At 34.8% G+C, this 19,570-nt stretch overlaps 1 protein-coding gene across 14 annotated transcripts in view; it reads right to left on the reverse strand.

Annotated features, from left to right (window-relative positions):
- The window catches only part of PTPRK (protein tyrosine phosphatase receptor type K), a 505,373-nt gene that overhangs the window by 170,806 nt on the left and 314,997 nt on the right, over positions 1-19,570 (reverse strand). For all 14 annotated transcript variants that reach the window (XM_019729452.2, XM_074333558.1, XM_019729449.2 and 11 more), the window contains exon 7: positions 11,119-11,412. In XM_019729452.2, coding sequence (XP_019585011.1) covers positions 11,119-11,412 — 294 coding nt within the window. The remainder of the gene's footprint in view (positions 1-11,118; positions 11,413-19,570) is intronic.

Genomic DNA, 19,570 nt, shown 5'->3' on the forward strand with positions numbered 1-19,570 from the left:
TTCCATGCTGCAATACTCTCACAACAATTTTAAGTTTCCCAAGACAGAATTAGAAGAGATTAGCATTAGTGCATCAATATATAGTATCTCCAACATACAGATAAAATAGATAGAAATAGCCCCAAGAACATAGATAATGGTGCATTACACTAAAATAATAAGGAAGTTTTGAGTACTTACTACTTTTGTTTAAAATATAATTGATATAATTGTTTGTATAATTATTTATTAATAATAATGTAACAACCGGATGACAAAATTCCTGAAAGTTTAGCAATCAGTTCTCAGCTTTAGCATACCATGGATTATTTCACAAATATTAAATTGGGCAAGTTCAATTGTTGATCATTATTTTACAGATGACAATATGAAACATTGGAGAAGTTAAGTTCCTTGCCCAGGAGTAAGTATGAGACCCAGGTTTCAATCTAGATTTTACTGACTCACAAACTTTCTTAACTCATTATTGATCACGCTGAGGAGCTGCTGCTTGATGAAATTCTACTCATATTTCAAGGTTCCTTTCTGCTCCCATTGAGCTGAAAACCACATCTACTGTACCACTTATTGGCCTAATTGTTTACCTGCATGCCTCTCTTCTAACCTCTCTAGGTGGCTCGGCATAAAAATGCACCCAGGAAGCGTGGATTTCAACCTACTGTCTGGTGCATAGTACGTGTAGAACTCCTTATGAACCACATACAGAATACACATGAACTACTATGACCATGATTCCCTAGACTCTGAGCAGCTGCAGGGCAGTCTTCATCGTAGAATACCCAACATTAAGGCAGTGCCTGACGTACAGTAAATACTCATGTCAAAGAAAACAAGAAAATGCAATAGGGATAAGAGTGTTGGTTTTCTCATTAAATAGGGGTTTGATATAGATCAAGTCACTTCACTGCTAAGTCCAAGAGCCCTGAATGGTGATAAATGGGGAAATTGGACTTGATTAATGATAGAGTACTTTCCTGTACTAAAACTGCAAGTATGCCCCTACTGATGCCAGTAACGTACATTGATACAATACAGTATGTGTCAAACTTTTCAGTCATATAGCAAAAAGACATGCATAATCCTCATTTTAGCATTTAAAATAGCCAATCATTAGAGTTTTAGTAATAGGAGAATGGTTAAATAAATTCTAGTACATATGTCCAATGGGATATCGAGTAATCATTAAAGATGATGGTTAGAATGTCCTGTAGAAACACAGGAAATGACTTAATATGATGGCAAGTAAAATAAGCGCAATATAAAATTACACGTATCATCTACTGATAACTTAAAGAAAAAAAAAATCACAGACATAGAGAAAAACAATACTGCATTTACAAAAAGGGCAATAGTTATATAAACATTGTAGCATTATGTGTTCTTTTTAAAAAATCTAGTTGCCAAATTTGATGTAACGATTTGTTATGTGTAATTTATAAAAATAATTTGGGTGTATAAATTCTAATGAGGTCTTTACAAAATCTGGAACTTCCAACAAGGGACTTTCCCCTCAGGGCTACTTAGTGCACCCCTGGCACATTTTCTCCTTCTAAGCAGAGCAGAGCGTGTTGTTTGAGAAAGCAGACACATGCACAATACACACACGTATGATGTAGAATTCACCAGAGGATAAGATGGAGAAACATGAAAGGGAACTTCGGAACAATGATTCTGCTTCTTAGTATTCCTCAATAATATAATTTTTAAGGTGGTATCCAAATTGCTAAAAGTGATGGCAAAACTTTAAAAGAAAACTCAAATGGGTTTAATTAAGCTGAAAAATCAAATATTAACTTAATTGAAAAAGCTGACCTTTTCCAAAAATAACTGGTTCACTGTTGGAAGTTAGCCTTAAAAAATTGAGTTTTTCCCTCTGTGGAGAGTAAGCCAGAGTGAAATAGAGGCAGAAGTTAAAGGATTATCTGAGCCAGCTGGAAGCAGAATTTAGAGAAAAAGTTTTCTACCTGTTGCTTTAAAAAGAAGCAGAGGTCTGTATTCTACCGATGTACGTTCTGTGAGGTTGAAATACAAGGGGCGGGGGACGGGGGGAATCTCTTATTAGTGGTTTAAAATTAAATAGAACAAAAAACATTTAAGTAAAATTAAATAAAATGATGAGTCAGTTTCCACATTGTGTGACTTATTAGAAGGGGAACTACATGTTAGTTAAGTCATTGTTAATTTTACTTTTTTTAAATGAGATAAATGAGAAATGTTGTCTTCTCTTCTCTACTTTATGTCCATCTCTACCATAGAGCCTGGTAAGAATTCAAAATTCATTGACTAAATCATCAAGGTAAGACCTCTGGCCCGACCCATCATAGAGTCTATGTTAATAATCTGATATAAATATATTGTTTTTGTTTAAACAGAAGAAAGTTCCATGCTCTTACAGCATATTGTATTTAATGATAGCACATGAAGGCTGCATCTCCCTGGTGAAAAAACAGCTACTGTTATCCTCATTTTGTAGTTCTTAAATAACTAGAGAGAACTCCAATATATTCGTCCAAAAATCACAAATTCATCAATGTACCAATTTGTTTTCAAGTTATGTTAGGTTTTTCCCAAAAGCATTGTGCTTTAAAATGCAATCATATAAAGGTGATAAAATGAATAACAGCTTAAAATAATATTATTTAGTATTGGGAAAATTAAACCTGTAAAACATATTCTTAAATTCCCTGTATTGTTATAATTTACTGGATGGCAAAAAGAAGTTAAAAATGAACAAAGCATGTAAACAAGCAAAGATTACTGCCATTTATATTTCACAACTAGACATCCATTCCTTCATTTACCTGCAAGGTCTATCTTAGAACAGAAAAAACTTACAGCAAAGAATTATGTGTATCAATAAACGATACCCTGAATCATGAACAAGTGTTTTAGGTGCTCTTGACTTACAGAAACACCTAATTGGCACATGAATTATTTCATTCTCTTTCTACAAATACTGTTAAAAGAGAGACTGATAACCACACACACACATGCCCCCCCCTTGTTTCAACAATAAAATATTATAGATTCATATGTAACATTAGTATAAAAATATGATGTTGGTATATTTTGAGGGGTGGATATAACATAACAGAATACAGAGCCTACTTAAAAACAAAGTAAGTGACAGGTAAAGATAAACTGTTCTTTCTGATTGTTTAATTACTCCTTTACTGTGAAGGACTACATTAGGGGTGGGAAACAACAACAAAGCCAGAGAATGAATGATGAGTTAGTTAAACTCAAACTTCACCTAGATAATTTGGCTGAGAAGATTAAAATAAACATCACTCAATGATTTCTAGGCCATGTCATATGTAGTGACAGCTGAATTTGAACAGATCTTACTTACGGTGACATAAAAGACATGGATTTCTGCCCTTGGAAGATTTTATGGAGTTCACAAAGTTTAAGAGAACTAAGAACACTTGAGAATTTACTCATTATCTCTTTTCTTTGAATGTTTTTTTCCGCTCTGCAGTTTATATACAGGCTGATGGAGAAAAAAGAATGAAGACTCATCCCGACAACATATTAGCTATAATAAGGCCGTATCTTGAAGAAAGATAAAGACCAGAAAGTGATAGTCTAAGATCATTATTCCATCTTCAGACTTAAGTTAATTAAAAGGTAAATGATGAAAATACAATATTTTTATAAACTCATTTCTTCAATTCAAAAAATTGTACAGAGTGACCAACATTCTCTAAAAATGCTAATTATAACTTGGATGGGTCTGGATAAGTGAGTTTCAAGAATTATCATTAATCAGTACTCTTAGCCAAGAAAATGTGACTGCTTTCTTTTTTCTTTTTGCCAGAGCCTGATTTAAGAGTTTTCTTTCTAATTCCAAAGCAACGAAAATAAATTATAATTGAATAAGAGGAAAAAAATAAAAACAGGGAGTGACAATTGAAACCAGAGGTGGATTCTCTGAATAAAATGGAAGTAAAAATGGACAGTCTGTGCACCCACGTAAGCTTGATGGCACCATCAAGAGGTCTGATGTTCACAGGTTGAGTCTCGTAAAATGGTCTTCATAATTAACACTTCCCTTAGTGTTTGATATCTTGATTCATAGCTTTTTAAATCCTGTATAAATCATTTTCTTCTTCAGACACTCCAATGCTATCTTGTAAGACATTATTAATATATAATTTTATTTTTATTCCTATTTCCTGGTACCAAATAAGAGACCTAGGACCATACAGAAAATTCAGGATGTTTAATGGGACTGATGTTGTTATTCAAATTATTTCCACCTGTCAGCTTTATTGTAGTATGCAAAATTCAATAAATACAAATGAAGCCAATAAAAAGAGTACTGAATTATATCATTAACAGACTCCACTTGTGGTAAAGTGCTAGGGATAAATAAAAATAGAGTCATTTTTACTGGTTACCAAATGCTAGCTAGTATCTACAAACAAACTAAGTCAGAAGAAGACAATTTGAAGCTCAAAGCAACCCCACTCAATTAATTACTACTAATCATGTCCCTTACAAGGAAATATTCCGTGAACTCTATGTATGGTTACCTGTGCAACCCATGCTTGAGGTGAAAATCAAAAAACGTAGTAGGAATAGGAAAGATAATTTTTATGTTTGTTCAACTTTCATGAGTCTTATGCTAGGAGTTCCTAGCATTATAGACCATTAGCAGGGTTAACACTGCCTCCCCCATCTCACTCTCTCTCCCCACGGAAATTTAGACTATATAGACTCCATAGAAATGTAAAATAACATTTCTATAATCCACGAACCCCAGAGAATTCAAACAAACCAAACAAAGTAATTTGATGATTTAAATTAAAATATGAATTATATTTTTCACTTAATACCTCCGTCTGTGCATGTAGTTTCCCTATGTGTTGTTGGAAAAGAAAGAGAGATGGCAAATCATTCTTATGGTGACAACTGGCTGCACATTGTTTCATGCATTATTTCACATTTAAGTAATCAGGGATAAGGCTATGGGTTTCTTCCACAGAAGTGTGAATCCAGCCGTGTTCAGAAAAGAAAGGTTAACACTGTTTTCAAACATATTGCTTGGGAAAATTAGTTTTTGGTCAGAAATTATCCCTCTCATCTCTGGGTTTCCAAAGTACTTTGTTTTTTTATTATATCAGGAATCCTGTCTTATTATCGTCTGTCCTAAATGTGGCAATGTAAACAACTTTGACCCTCAATGAAATTTATGGAATAAATAAATGTCCCATGATATACACAGTAGCTCCTGAATTCCTCTCTAATCTTTCATAGTTTTCTCTAAAATGTGTTATATCATGGGTTTTGCATATGTATTAATGATACTGGAAAATGCACATACTTGAAAAAATAAATCAAACAATAAAGTAAGTTAGATCACACCTGTAAATTGTCGTTAAAATCCTTTAATGATTATTAGGAATGACAATATTTTCCAGGAATTTACAGATGTCCTGTTTCTGATAAAAAATGAGAGATATACTGTAGAGAAGATTATAGCCAATATACTTTTTAAAATTATTATAAGCATTTTTTCATGGTCTCTCTGCCTCAGCTTTTCCTTAGCTCTAACTCACCTTCCACACAGATGGGATGATGTTTCTAAAAGCAAATCTAGTAATGTTAGTCTGCTTCTTAAACACAACAGCCTGTATCACATAAGACCTTGTCACATTCCACCTGCAGCCTCAATTCTACCACAGCCCAGAGGTAACCAATACTCCATCTATTTTCAGAACCCAAAAATCATCAGCAATGTTTACTACTGGGTTAAACAAGTGGTTATCTCTGTTTTTAATTCAATTTCTATTCTTGCCTGCTGTCAAAACTCAGTTGATTTTTAAGATCCAGCCCTTTCCTGGGCACAGCTTATCTAAAACATTCCCTTAAAAACCAGTTTCTTCTAACTTCCCTAACACTTTGCATTTTACTCTTTCTTGACAGGTCTGTCCTTGGTGACTATTAGGGACTTAAGTGCCAGGCATTTTGCTTGTATACTTTTGAAGACCTAGTATGGAACCCAGTGTTGTTAACAAAGAAAGAAGCCAAGAAACATGTTTGTTTGTTTTTCCCCGAATAAATAAATGTCATTCAAACTGAAATAGTCTCCACGGAATCTGAAGACCAAAATCAGGTTGTTACTCACTAAAAAGAAAAATGTAAAAAAAAAGTATTCTCTTTCAGGTTTTTAATAAAATTGAAGAACTGGTTTCCATTACTTTTCTTATAGATTTTTATCTTTAGGTACTTTTTTTTGGTCTTACTTCAAAATATTAGTATTGTCTTTTTAAATTCTTGCTCAAAAACATAAAGAAGGCACATGAAGATCATATACATGAAATTAATATATTTCAAAAATTTTAAAAACAAGTATTGATATAAGCCTTCAATTTAAAACAAACAGTATGTCATCCTTACACTGTTAAACCATACCAGTTCTTACAAAAGTTGTTCATTTTCTTTTAACCTCAAGGCTGGGTTTCAATGATACCTCGTCTTCGTGATTGATAACTATCTTAGACCGCTGTAAAAATCGATACATGGTTCCATTTTGCTGATGAAGCTGTAGCCATAAGGCCAAAATTTAATTCCTCACCTTGTGGTTTCTGGTATGAGTCTGAGTTTTGTATTGTTTAGTTCTTCAATTTTGAATTTAGGAGAGAAAGATGCATTTTTAGTAAATGTTTACATTTAAAATTAGACACTTTCCTTTTCACTGCTTCATAGATCTACATGTTTCTCTGAAAAGTGCCAGGAGCATTGAACTTCCATATAAGAGTATAAAGTAGTTTTCCCAATTGTGTAAATATATTATATTCTGGACACCCTGAACTCTTGACCTTCCCTATGAGGGAGATGCTGCTAAAATGTCAGTTAATCATAAAGCAGTCCCACAATGGGTTACCCAGAAGCATAAGACAATATAAAAGAGCAATTTTAACATGTGATTGCCAAAGCATGCAATGCAGACAATTTCTGATGATGGCATATTTTACTTCTGTTTAATAACAGAAAGAGAAACTGTATTTTCTTAGCTTCGATACCAGATGCTATACCCAGAGGAAACAGACACACACAGCATACTTGCTTTGTTCAATGGAGTTTTTGAATTACTTCCCATTTAAGACCATTTCACATTTGCACCTCCTTTTTTTTTTTAATTTGTAAAATGCCTGAAGAAGCATTATGTGAACAATAACATGGGTCAGCCACCACAGGCTGCACTTACCAACACTCCTAACTTGAGAGACCCTGACACAGGTAATCGAAGTCACCAAATGATTGTAAGATACTTTAGAAAGAAAACAAAAAAATAGCTTTTGCAACTAGGTTGGAGAAAGTAAAAAGTAAAACCTTTTTTAATAATTTAACTGTTTAAAATATTTAACACATAGCCTATACTTGAGTGTTAAGCATGTTAATAAATTACACTCTCAATAAAAGTGAAGTTGCAAACATAAAGCTGTGTGTTTCCAGGTAACAAGTTAGCCGTGCAGGTACTATTTTTAAAAATGTATAGCACTCCCATATTTTACCTATTGTACTGCCATTTATTCCAGCTATACTATTCTGAAAGGGGGAAAAATCCACTATAGTAGGAGAAAGGGGAAAGAATTCACACTTTTCAAGTAAAAACCAGTTTTCAGAAAATTGGTTTTTGCCCCAGCTGCCAAGTTGTCTGATGTTAGACAAGTCATTGTTCTGTTTTGTTTTTCCTGAATCTTTGATTCACGAGCCACAAAATTGGGATAGTAGTGTATCTAACTCAGAGAATTGATGTGAAAATAAAATACGATAGATTAACTTCATATACTGATTATAAAACAGTACTAATCAATACTTAACTATGAAAATTTACATTTGCATGTAGAAATATAAAATTTACTCACTGACACACATAAATAAAACCATTTCATTAACTTGCTATAAAATTATTTATTGACAGGTTTCTGCCAAGACAAAAAAAATGAACGATAGCCAGAAATAAAATTTCAATGGCGTAAATACCTAAAAACGCAATACTTACCATAGTAAATTGTAACTAATTTGCTCTTTGATTGGTACTAAATAGCAAAAAAAGTTGTTTCTCTGTGATGCACCAAAATAAAATAAGAATTTCTGAGAATTGGAAATAGTCACCATTCCTTTATTATTTACAAGAAATTCATGTGAAATTGATATTAGACACATGCAGGGCCAAGAAATTTTTATACTTATTTTTAAGGCTTCTTGGTCATCTTACATGTGGGATATATTAAAATAGCTATTTCAAGATAATCAATATTTATTCAATCAGATGATATTAATGGTCCAACACGACAACTACAGTGTGGCAGTCTCCAAGTCTTGATTAAAATAGAATGATTTGTAAAACCAGTATTCAGAGCTTGCACAATTTAATAGAGTTAGATGCAAACTTCTCCAAAGGTTATGTTTGGGGTTTCAAAAGAATCATTTACCCAGATTATGAAGAATTATGAGGCCACTGATGGTACTGGTAAAGTCTGGAGGATCTTAAATTTGGAGAAACAGATATGGATCTTGAAGAAGGGAAGTAGATAGATATCACAATTTTAATCATACGGACTCTATATTTAGATATTCCATGTTTCTGTTATATTGAACTTCAACTTTTCAGAGATAGTTTAAAAAACTACTATAATATATACTTCCATAAGCTTTCCCTCCTTTTGTAATAATAGAGCAAGTTTAGTACACAATCCTAATAAAACAGTAACCCCAGGTGCTTCAAATCTACGATATACTGAAACATCTAGCCTATAAGCACTTTTTGTTAAACATAAAAACCTGCATCAAACACAATTTATAAGGACATTAATATATTAATAAACATATATGACAAAGACACACCACATGTGAAAAACAGTTTTAAAAACAAATAAACTTTGTAGAGTTGCAAGTAAAACTAAGACTGAGCCTGATACCACTTTATGCTACAGAGCCTACAAATTAAATATTTTTCAAATGAAGAATCAGGAAAAAAGAAGAAAAAAAAAATCAACATAATTCCAAAATATCAAGGCATTTATAAATTTGAAAGCAGTTATGAGAGTGTTGTTTTTACTCTCTGCCCTCCCACAAAGATAATATTATTCTTAAAATAAAATACCTAAAATCACTTCCTAGTCATACTTTTTACTGCATTTCATATGGAGCCTGAACATAAGCATTCAACAGGGGTAAATCAATGCTCGTGAATGTGCTGTTTTCATCCACTTACTACGCATAACTACTTTTAAAACAAAATCTCATTTACTTGCAAGCACCATTAACCCTCACACCAATAAGCAATATCAAATAATTCCTAGGTTAAACAAAAATTACATTATATTAACAAAAAACAGTGTGGTACTGTTAATTTTTAATGGTCTACTTTGATGAAAATAAAGACTAAGAAGGCAAATGAGATGTTAGAAATGAAGAAGTTTGGGCACAGGAAGTCAGGAAGATGGCTGGAATAGAAAACTAACATTTATTATTTTAACCTGCATATACCTGTAAACATTAAATGTTGGGGAAAAAAAGTAATTTTTATTAGAAAATGTGTAGGCAATACCCTCAGTAAAATGGATCTCATTGCTCATCATTTTCTATTAGCATGGGGGATGGAATATTCATTTTGAAAGATAGAGTACAATGTCTTACCTTCCACATTATCTCATCTTTAAATGATTTCTCTAATTGTTTCTCTGACTAGTGAGGTTGTAGAGTGAACTTGTCTCTCCCTTAGAAAGTTCATCTACTACAATAAAAACAATTCGTCACAGTACCTAGAATGAAAGCATTTAGCTGTACAGATAATTTGAAAAGCAAATCGTGTGATTTAGGCTGAGCCATGCAGACTTACCCAGTGTCTACTGGGTTAAGCTGCTTTCAGCCACAGGATCGATGTATGACACCCATCAGCAAATCAGAAGCCTCTCTATTGTCTCAATCTCAGACTAGTGATTGAGATGAATGGTTGAGCAGTTAAACATCCTATTAATGAAAATCTTTCAATATTAATATATAAGATATATAAACATACAAATAATATGTAAATAATATTATTTAAAATTGAACCAGATTAAAAAGTATTTAAGGATGGCAATATATCAAGTAATCGCCTTGGTTTTGCTCTGATTTTAGATTAGTATTCTTGGTAGGTAAGCCCAGAATCTTGTATATGCTAAACAGATGTTCAAGAAACATAAGACTTTAATAGGCATTTACATTTTCATAGTTCCTCACAGTCTTTGTTTTCGATTTTCAAAATCTAAGTCATTAAATGTTCAAGACACATAGATCCATGAGCTAACTACAGTTGTTTGCACAAAATGCCTGATCCACAAAAAATGTCTTTTACCACTAAACTATTTTCAATAATAAAATAAATAGTGCACTCAAATAATGTACTCTAAGTAAGTTATAGGATCAAACTTTCCAGGGGCTTTTAATAAATGGCTAACAATTTCTTCCACTATAACAACAATGGCAGAATAAGGAAAAAGGATATATGTTTATATATTACTATTTATGTCACTTTTTATTCTTTCTGTGTGTTTTATCCATATGCTATTATTCTCACCACTATGTTTCAGGCAAAGGGAGGACAGTAACAAGGTTTAAAAACATCAGGAATGCCTCTCTGTGCTTCACAGCTGGCTGTCAAGCCGCTTGTGTAAAACTCAACAACAGGATTTTCTGAATAGAAAGCTGCCTCATCACGGCTTGGTCAGAGTAACAGTTATTATCTGTATTATCAGATACGGCCTCGCACTGACTATAACAAAATTATCGAGGAAGACATTTTCCACTTGGTAGCAGGGTATTCAGCATTTGCTTAAACTGCAAAGGTTTGCTCTCTCAATAATACATTCACCTACGTCTATCAGAGATTTGGGCTGAATATAAGCAAGCTGAACAAAACTAATGTGCAAGATAGTGGATACACAGTAATACTCACACTGTTCCTTAATCATGAATAACCGAGGCTACAATTTAGCAAATTCTTAAAATAGTGTGACTCCATCATGTAACAAAGAATTAGAAGTTTCAATAGTGTATGTATATTATATGTTTTATTCCAGATTTTGTCACTAGGCAGAGTGTCCTGCTATTCAGTCTTACCTGCACATTTGGTTCTGGTAATTAGCGGAGGTCCTGGGAGCCCTGTTCCACCTTCACCAGGTCTTGTAAGTAGAACGCGGATCTCATATTCAGTATCTGGATCCAAATGCCATAATTTGTAAGTTGGAGCATTGACTGCATGGGTTTCTGTCCAGGAACCTGACGTCATTCGGTACTCCACTTCTTTCAGGATAATGGGACCGTCGCCAATGATGGAGTTGGCATTTAGCTGAATCAGCAAATATGTAGGCCCAACGCCAAGCAGCTGGGGAGGAGCAATGGGTCTTGGTGGTTCTAGGAGAGAGGAATGTGCAATCTAATTAAACATCCAAAAGACTAAAACACATGGAGGTATAGTAACATCTCTCAAAGCCTGAAGGTTTAATACACAATTTAGTTAGCAGTACATTATAAATACTTAAAAGAAAACCAGGACATCAGCAGACCCTGGCAACGGTACTTTTGAAGAGCAAATACTTTTACAGATGGAATATGACCCTTAACAACAAGTTTCCTCTTATTATATACATGCCTCTATAGGAGATAAATTTGTAAAAGCAGGGTAAACAAATGAAATAAAGAGAAAATATTTAGAGACAGGTAGCTCTGATTAGCTACTAAGAGAATACAGTTGATCTTTGACCTTCTTGAGGCCCTAAGACCTTTATAAATCTTCAAATTAATGAATACTGCTATCACTCATTATTTCATTTATGAAAGACGGCCAGGTAGTGTTCTGTTCTTGCTTTGTTTTTATACTTCTGCAAAGATCCTCCTGGTGAAAAAGGAGGAAAACACAGCAAAGCAGGACTCAAAAGCTGATGCCAGGTGCTGACCTGTTTCCACACACCCACCTCAGAGTGTAAGATATTAAAATTGACACCGAGGCAAAATCACAAATCACTACGTAACACTGGCCTTTGGGAGTCAGATGGGATAAGGCCATGCGTCAAATATTAAACTCAACTGTTACAGGTCACCACAAATTAGTTTTGGATAGTTTAGATAATTTGCTTGAAAAAAAACTTTAGGAAACATTATTTCAAAGTGTGAACTTAGAGAAATGATGAATGATGAATTAGAGTATTGTTTTCTTTTTTCCTTAGCAACAATGTAGCAGAAATTTGATTTTTATGAAGGCCTCCACTACCATAGCTCTGTCCATATGGTGTGTTCACAGGAAATGCTTTGCATGAAGATGTTCTAACTACTTATGATCAAGTGGAGTCTTCTCTAAATGTGTGGAAGATCACTTCTTGGGGAGGCCAAAAGACTTTAAAGCAAAGTGTTATTAATCTTAATAAAGTAGTAACTGCCCAATCATTGTTGTAAAGGTTATTTGGGTATTTTTTATTAAGTGTGAAAACAAATCATAAAAAGGAGAACTATTAAATGCAACTACACAATGACCTCCTTCCCCCATTATTGGTGAATTAGATAAAATGCAGATAAAAGGAAGTTAAGGACAGCCAACATGTTACAAACTGGATTTTCTATTTTAATGACAATGCATGCTTAAAATAAGGTACAATGCACAAAATCCTATAGACAGGTTTTACCTTCTGATGCAGATGGAAATGAAGGGTTTTCAGTTGTAGCTCAGGATTTGTCTTTCAACCATGATTGTATAAAAGTATAGTTTCATCTTATGTACATCAGAGTTACAATCTTAACATAAGGGATAAGACTAGTTGGCCTAGATATCTTTAAGAATTTTCCTCCAAAATTACTATGACAAATATTTATTGAGCAAAAACTACCGTGCTTCCCCGAAAATAAGACCTAGCCAGACAATTAGCTCTAATGTGCCTCTTGGAGCAAAAATTAAAACAAGACCTGGTCTTATATTATATTATGTTATATAAGACCTGGTCTTATATTATAGTAAAATAAGACCAGGTATTATATTACATTATATTAATTATATTATATTATATTATACCCGGTCTTATTTTACTTATAGTAAAACAAGACTGGGTCTTACATTAATTTTTGCTCCAAAAGACGCATTAGGGCTGATTGTCCAGCTAGGTCTTATTTTCGGGGAAACATGGTAATTGCTACACGGTTCTACGCATTGGGAATTTACATAATATGACAAAAGAAACATAGTAACAGTAAGTCAACATTTATTTTTTTCAAATTCATTGTTTAAAATTGAGAGTTATGTAGAAAACAAGCAGATACTGTGATAAAGAATAACAGTTGAGGGGGGTTATCTAGTAAGTTACACTAATATTTTTTAATCCAAAATCATTTGAAGACTATGAAGTTATTGCCATGATTAATGATGGCTCACGTGGTATTGCTTCAAAACTAGTTATCAGTAGTACCATATGAATTTGTCCTTCACTATGCTCACGTTTAAGGTGAAAACAAAACTGAGATCAAATAAGATAATATATGTACCATATAAAATGATTATGTTTAGAATTATTTTCATTGCTTTGAAAAAGTCGTTCATAACATCTGATTTATAAACTTTAACTACAAAATCTGTAAATTATGCCTTGAAAATTGTTTGAACAGTATACTCGTATACTCAAAGTTGAGAAGAGGGTGAACTATTTCCAATTTCACAACTGATTTCAGTTAAGAAGTTACTCACAAAAGAAAAACTTTTGGTAAGGTAAAACCAAAACACAGTTTAGAATTTTCAATTATCCGCTAAAGAAAAATAGCGCTCGACATTTCATACGAAATTGTACCAGTCCAGCATCTTTTATATCTTTAGTATACAAAAGTTTTGGTAGACAGAGAGCAAAGAAAGTTGATATATTTTCTAAACCTTAAACCAAAATGAAACCAAATACAGAAATGAATATAATAGAAAAAATGCAAATGTCTTCCCAGACTATTTAAATGTGGCACATATTTTAAGCAGTCTGCATTTTGCTAATAAACTAAGTCATCTCATATGTGCAATGTTTGTTTTCATTCCCTATTGCTCATATACTGACTAATTTAGCTAGGAAACGATGCTAAATTTGCAGCTTACTGAGGTTCTTCCCCAGAGCAGCAATGCCTCACTCACATTACAGCTGAACAATAACCTGAAGAGGTCTTATATTTAGTATGATGAAATCATTTCCCCAATAAATTATAAATAATAAACCTTGGCTAACCTGTAAATTTATGGATATCCTGAAACCTGACCTAATGAGTATGTATTGGATGTTAAATCTCACCCATCAAAACTCTGCACACTATTGTCACAGAAAATAGGAAGAAACGAAAGAGAGCAGCAGAGACGAGAGGGAGATAAAGGTTTCAGCTACAAAACAACATATTACAAACAAGTGAAACAGTAAAGCATGTTATCTCTTCTATCATTTCTATATTTAAGAAAATGATATATAGGGGCCAGCCCAGTGGCTCAGGCGGTTAGAGCTCCATGCTCCTAACTCCGAAGGCTGCCGGTTCGATTCCCACATGGGCCAGTGGGCTCTCAACCACAAGGTTGCTGGATCAGCTCCTCAAGTCCCACAAGGGATGGAGGGCAGCGCCCCCTGCAACTAATATTGAACTTGGCACCTTGAGCTGAGCTGCCGCTGAGCTCCCAGATGGCTCAGTTGGTTGGAGTACGGGCTCTCAACCACAAGGTTGCCGGTTTGACTCCCGTAAGGGATGGTGGGCAGCACACCTTGCAACTAGAAATGGTAACTGGACCTGGAGCTGAGCTGCGTCCTCCACAACTAAGACTGAAAGGACAACAACTTGAAGCTGAATGGCAACCTCCACAACTAAGATTGAAAGGACAACAACTTGACTTGGAAAAAAGGGTCTGGCAGTACACACCTGTTCCCCAATAAAGTCCTGTTCCCTTTCCCCAATAAAATCTTTAAAAAAAAAAAAATGACATGTAAAAGAACATGAAACTTAAAGTCAGAAGATACTTTCAAAAAATGCAGACATGATATTAATATCTGGGTAAACCTGAATATGTCATTTAACTTCTTAGCATTACAATTTCTTCATTGGTAAACTAGACATTAGTTTTAAAAAATTTAAACACTCTACATTTCTAAATGTATCATTAAACCCTATATTTGATGCTCTGTTGCTTTGTTTTGTTTTTGCCAGAGAGCACATAAATTTTAAAACCAAAAATTAATATTCAACACTAGTGTCTTGTTTATATGAAAAAATGAGTTTGATACCTGGTTCTTGTCCTGAAGTAGGACAACAATTCACTCTGATCAGTTTTACATCTCATTTTAATGCCCAAACAAACAAAAGGGACAGTCCAATAATCAAAGCAGTACCTCATATTTAGAACTGTGGCGATGTTCAGAGAGGCTTAGAAGCACATACACTGATTAACAGCTTGATTAACAGAAGTGAAACCTAGCATTAATGAGACTAATATACCACCACATATTAAATTGTTTATGTTGGAGGTAAAAGTAGCTTCATATTAGCATATGTATTTTGTTTTTTGGCCCTTGAGAACAGGAGGCTTATTTATAAAATCTCTATTCATTTCAATAAATTATGCATGAATTTTAATCAGTTAGCAAATGAACAAGTAATTGTTCTGAAAAAATATTAATATTCTTCATAACTGAATACACTATCAGACCCAGAGGTGTGGTGCAAATAAATCCCAAATGTACACTAGGTATCAACTGAAGCATGCAATACCCAAAATACAAGATAAACTTTGCTGACGTTACCAATTAACTTCCAATTAATGACTTATACTCATTATTCTAGAGCTAAACCTATTATAAAATCACAATTATGCACTCAAATTGCTTTCTATTTTTATTTCAAATAATTTTTAAAAGTGTCTTGAAATCAACAAAAGCCATTATGAAAGTATATTCTTGTCCAATTATTCCTATTATAAATGCTATTTTACAGACATGTGTCACATATCAAAATATAGTTAATTAATAAAATGCAAAACAGAAATAGAAGACACAAAGCCAGAAAAAGTCAGTTAACAAAGTAAATATAAAGGATAAGAATAATGACACTTCAACATTAATCTTTCCAAAGATATAAATACCTCTCAATCCTATCTCCTTCCAAATTGTTTTATTTACTTGTCAAAGAGGCCTTGACAAAACATATCTCAGGATTAAATCTCCACTGTAGAAGCGGGCAACAATAATTTGTCTACTGTAGCTGCTGTAAGAAATTACCACAAACTTTGTGATTTAAAACAATACAATTTTATTCCCTCAAGGTTCTGGAGTCCACATACTTAAAATCAGTATCACTGGGTTGAAATGAAGATGGCAGCAGGTCAAACTTCCTCCAAAGACTCTAGAGCAGAATCAGATCCTTACATTTTCCAGTATCTGCTGGTTGTTGGTATTCCTTGGTTTGCTGTCACACCACTTTAATGTCCATCTCATTGCTAACACTGCTTTCTCCTGTTTTCCCTGTACTCAAATTTCCCTCTACCTCTTACTTACTCACACAAGGACACTTGTAATTGCATTTAGGACCTACATAGATCATCCAAGACACTCTCACTTTCTCAAGACCCTTAGCTTAAATCCAGCAGAACAGAGGAGAACATATGTGAAAATGGAGCAGAGAGATTTGAAGATGCTGTTTTTAGAGACTGGAGTTATATGGCACAAGCCAAAGAATACCAAAGTCACCAGAAACTGGAAGAGGCAAGGAACAGATTCTCCCCTAGGGTCTCCAGAGAGTGCACAGTCCTGCCAACACCTCCATTACAACTCAGTGAAACTGATTTCATACTTCTGTCCTTCAGAATTGTGAGAGATTTCTGTTGTTCTAAGCAACCAAGTTTGTGGTACTTTGTTATAGCCTCCACAAGAAACTAATACATATGGCAAGAATATCTGCTCTCACAACTCTTATTCAACATAGAGCTGGAAATCCAAGCCAGCACAGTAAGGCAAAAAGGGAAATAAAAGACATGCAGATTGACAAGAAAAAAATAAACCTCCCTTTTTGCAAATGACATAATAATCTATATAGAAAATAACAAGGAAAAACACCATGGAGGACCTCATAAAAATAGCGGCTTGAGGTGAGCCTCTGAAAATCTCCCCTGGAATTTAAAACAAATTGAAAAAACTATAACTCCACAAAAGATTCTCTGCACAGCAGACAGGCAAGACGAAGAGACCCATTACTGAATTCACCTAAAGGTGGGCAAATTGTGTGAGCAGGGGAGGTGGGAAGGGAGAAGTACAGAGACGGAGCCAGGACTCAGACCTAGCTCAGTGCTCTGAGCTTGCTGCATCCTGGAACTACCGCAGCTGTGGGAGAGGGAAGAACTCAGACTGCTAGGACTCTGTCTATGGCCCACAGGGCTGAGGGGACAGCATATAACACGGCTGAACCCAATGCTCACGGTAGAGACCTCGGAGCAAAGACTAAGGGAAGAAGGCTGAAAACGTAGGTATAAGCCCTCACTGCCACAGAGAACAGAAGCTTTAGGCACTGAGACTAGCTGCCCCCTCTCTTCCCTCCCAGAGTTCGCCCCGCCCCTACCTGCCCAGTGCTAAAAGCTGAACAGTAGCAGTGTCAGATCAAAAGAACAGAATATTTGCAGTTCTAAGAACTGTGGACCGCAGAGATTCACAGCCCAACTAGTTCCGGCAAAGGGGAGGAAGCTGTGGAAGCAGGACCAGGTGTGGTGGTGGTCGCTGCCATTGCTCTGGCTACCTCTCACAACCCTCCAGCCCCTGTCCCCACCTATCTGGATGGATCCCTGCAGGAGTAAACAGAGCTGCTGAAGGACACAGGCTCTGAATCTGGGGCAGGAAGAGTTTTGGAACCTCAGAAGCTCTCCACATTCCCTCACAGAGGTTGTGCCATATGACCAAGGCCAACTGTTCTCAGAGGAGAAGCCCACCTTCCAGGGAATCCCCTTATTGTGTCAGAAGCTAGAATAGTGCAGAAAAAACATAACACTACAGTGTGAGAGAGAATAAAAGGCTGCATTTACAGAGAAAATAAAACATTCTACCAAGACCTACTGGGAAACAAACGAAAGACATCTTTCTATCAGCCTGTTGCAAAACCCACTTCTGTAGATGTCTAGGAAGAGAAATAATAAGTAATTAATAGTGATGAATAAACAAGGCAACAAGAGAGCTCAGAAAGAAAATAAAAAGTCTCCAGAAAGTGAACTTAAAGATATGGAAATATGTGATTTAAATAACAGAGAACTCAAGATTGCAGTTCTGAAAAAACCCAACGAGATGCCAGAAAACACAGACAGGTAGTTTAATGAACTCCGAAACACAATCAAAGAACAAAATGAATATTTTACCAAGGATATTGGAATCTGAAAAAATAACCAAATAGAATTTCTGGAGATTAAGAACTCAATAAAAGGAATGAAGGATGAAATAGCCAGCTTAGGTAGTAGAGTTGACCAGATGGAGGGAACAATCAGTGACATCAAAGATAGAAATCTGGAAACGACACCAATGGAAGAAGAGACATGAGACTTAAAAGAAATGAAAGAACTCTATAAGAACTTTCTGACTCCATCAGAAAGAGCAATATAAGAATAATGGGCATACCAGAAGGAGAAGAAACAGAGAAGGGAACAGAGAGTATATTCAAACAAATAGTCGATGAGAAATTCCCAAAATTGTGGAAAGAAGTGAATCTTCGAATCCAAGAAGAAAATAGAACACCTAATTACCTCAACCCCAACAGGCCTTCTCCAAGGGACATTGTATGGAAGCTGTCAATCAATTACAAAGAAAGAATCCTCAAGGCAGTCAGGAAAAAGAAGACGGTAACCTACAGAGGAAAGCCCATTAGAATATCATCACATTTTTCAACAGAAACTCTACAAGCCAGGAGGGAGTGGAACCAAATATTCGAACTATTGAAAGAAAGAAATTATGAGCCAAGAATAATATATCCAGCAAAGATATCCTTTAGATATGAATGAGGAACAAAGATCTTTCCAGACATACAGAAGCTAAGGGAATTTTCTAACACACGACCTGCACTACAGGATATACTAAAGGAGGCTATTCCACCACCATCAACAGGGACAATTTGTGGAAAACCAAAACATAAAGGTGGGTGGAAAGGGAGTAAAGGCCTGATCCAGAATATGGGAATGGAGAAAGTAAGCATGATGAAGAAAATGGAAAACTCTAAATATCAAACTTTCTTTTACATAAACTTAATGGTAACCACTCCGAAAAAAAAAAGAAAATCCAGAACTGAAATATATACTGTAATGAAAGAAGAAGCAGAGGGGAAAAATCATAGAATAGCACCACACAGAAATAATACACAACAACAAAAAGGCAAAGAAACAATGGAGACACAGTCTTACCAGAAAACTAAAGATAGAATGATAGGAAATCCTCACCTATCAATAATCACCCTAAATGTAAATGGACTGAACCAAATAAAGGGAAAAAATCATATAATTATATCAATTGATGCAGAAAAAGCATTTGACAAAATACAATATCCATTTATGATT

The sequence above is a fragment of the Rhinolophus sinicus genome, linkage group LG05 (assembly GCF_036562045.2).
Source record: "Rhinolophus sinicus isolate RSC01 linkage group LG05, ASM3656204v1, whole genome shotgun sequence".
In the NCBI taxonomy this organism is placed as follows: Eukaryota; Metazoa; Chordata; class Mammalia; order Chiroptera; family Rhinolophidae; genus Rhinolophus; species Rhinolophus sinicus.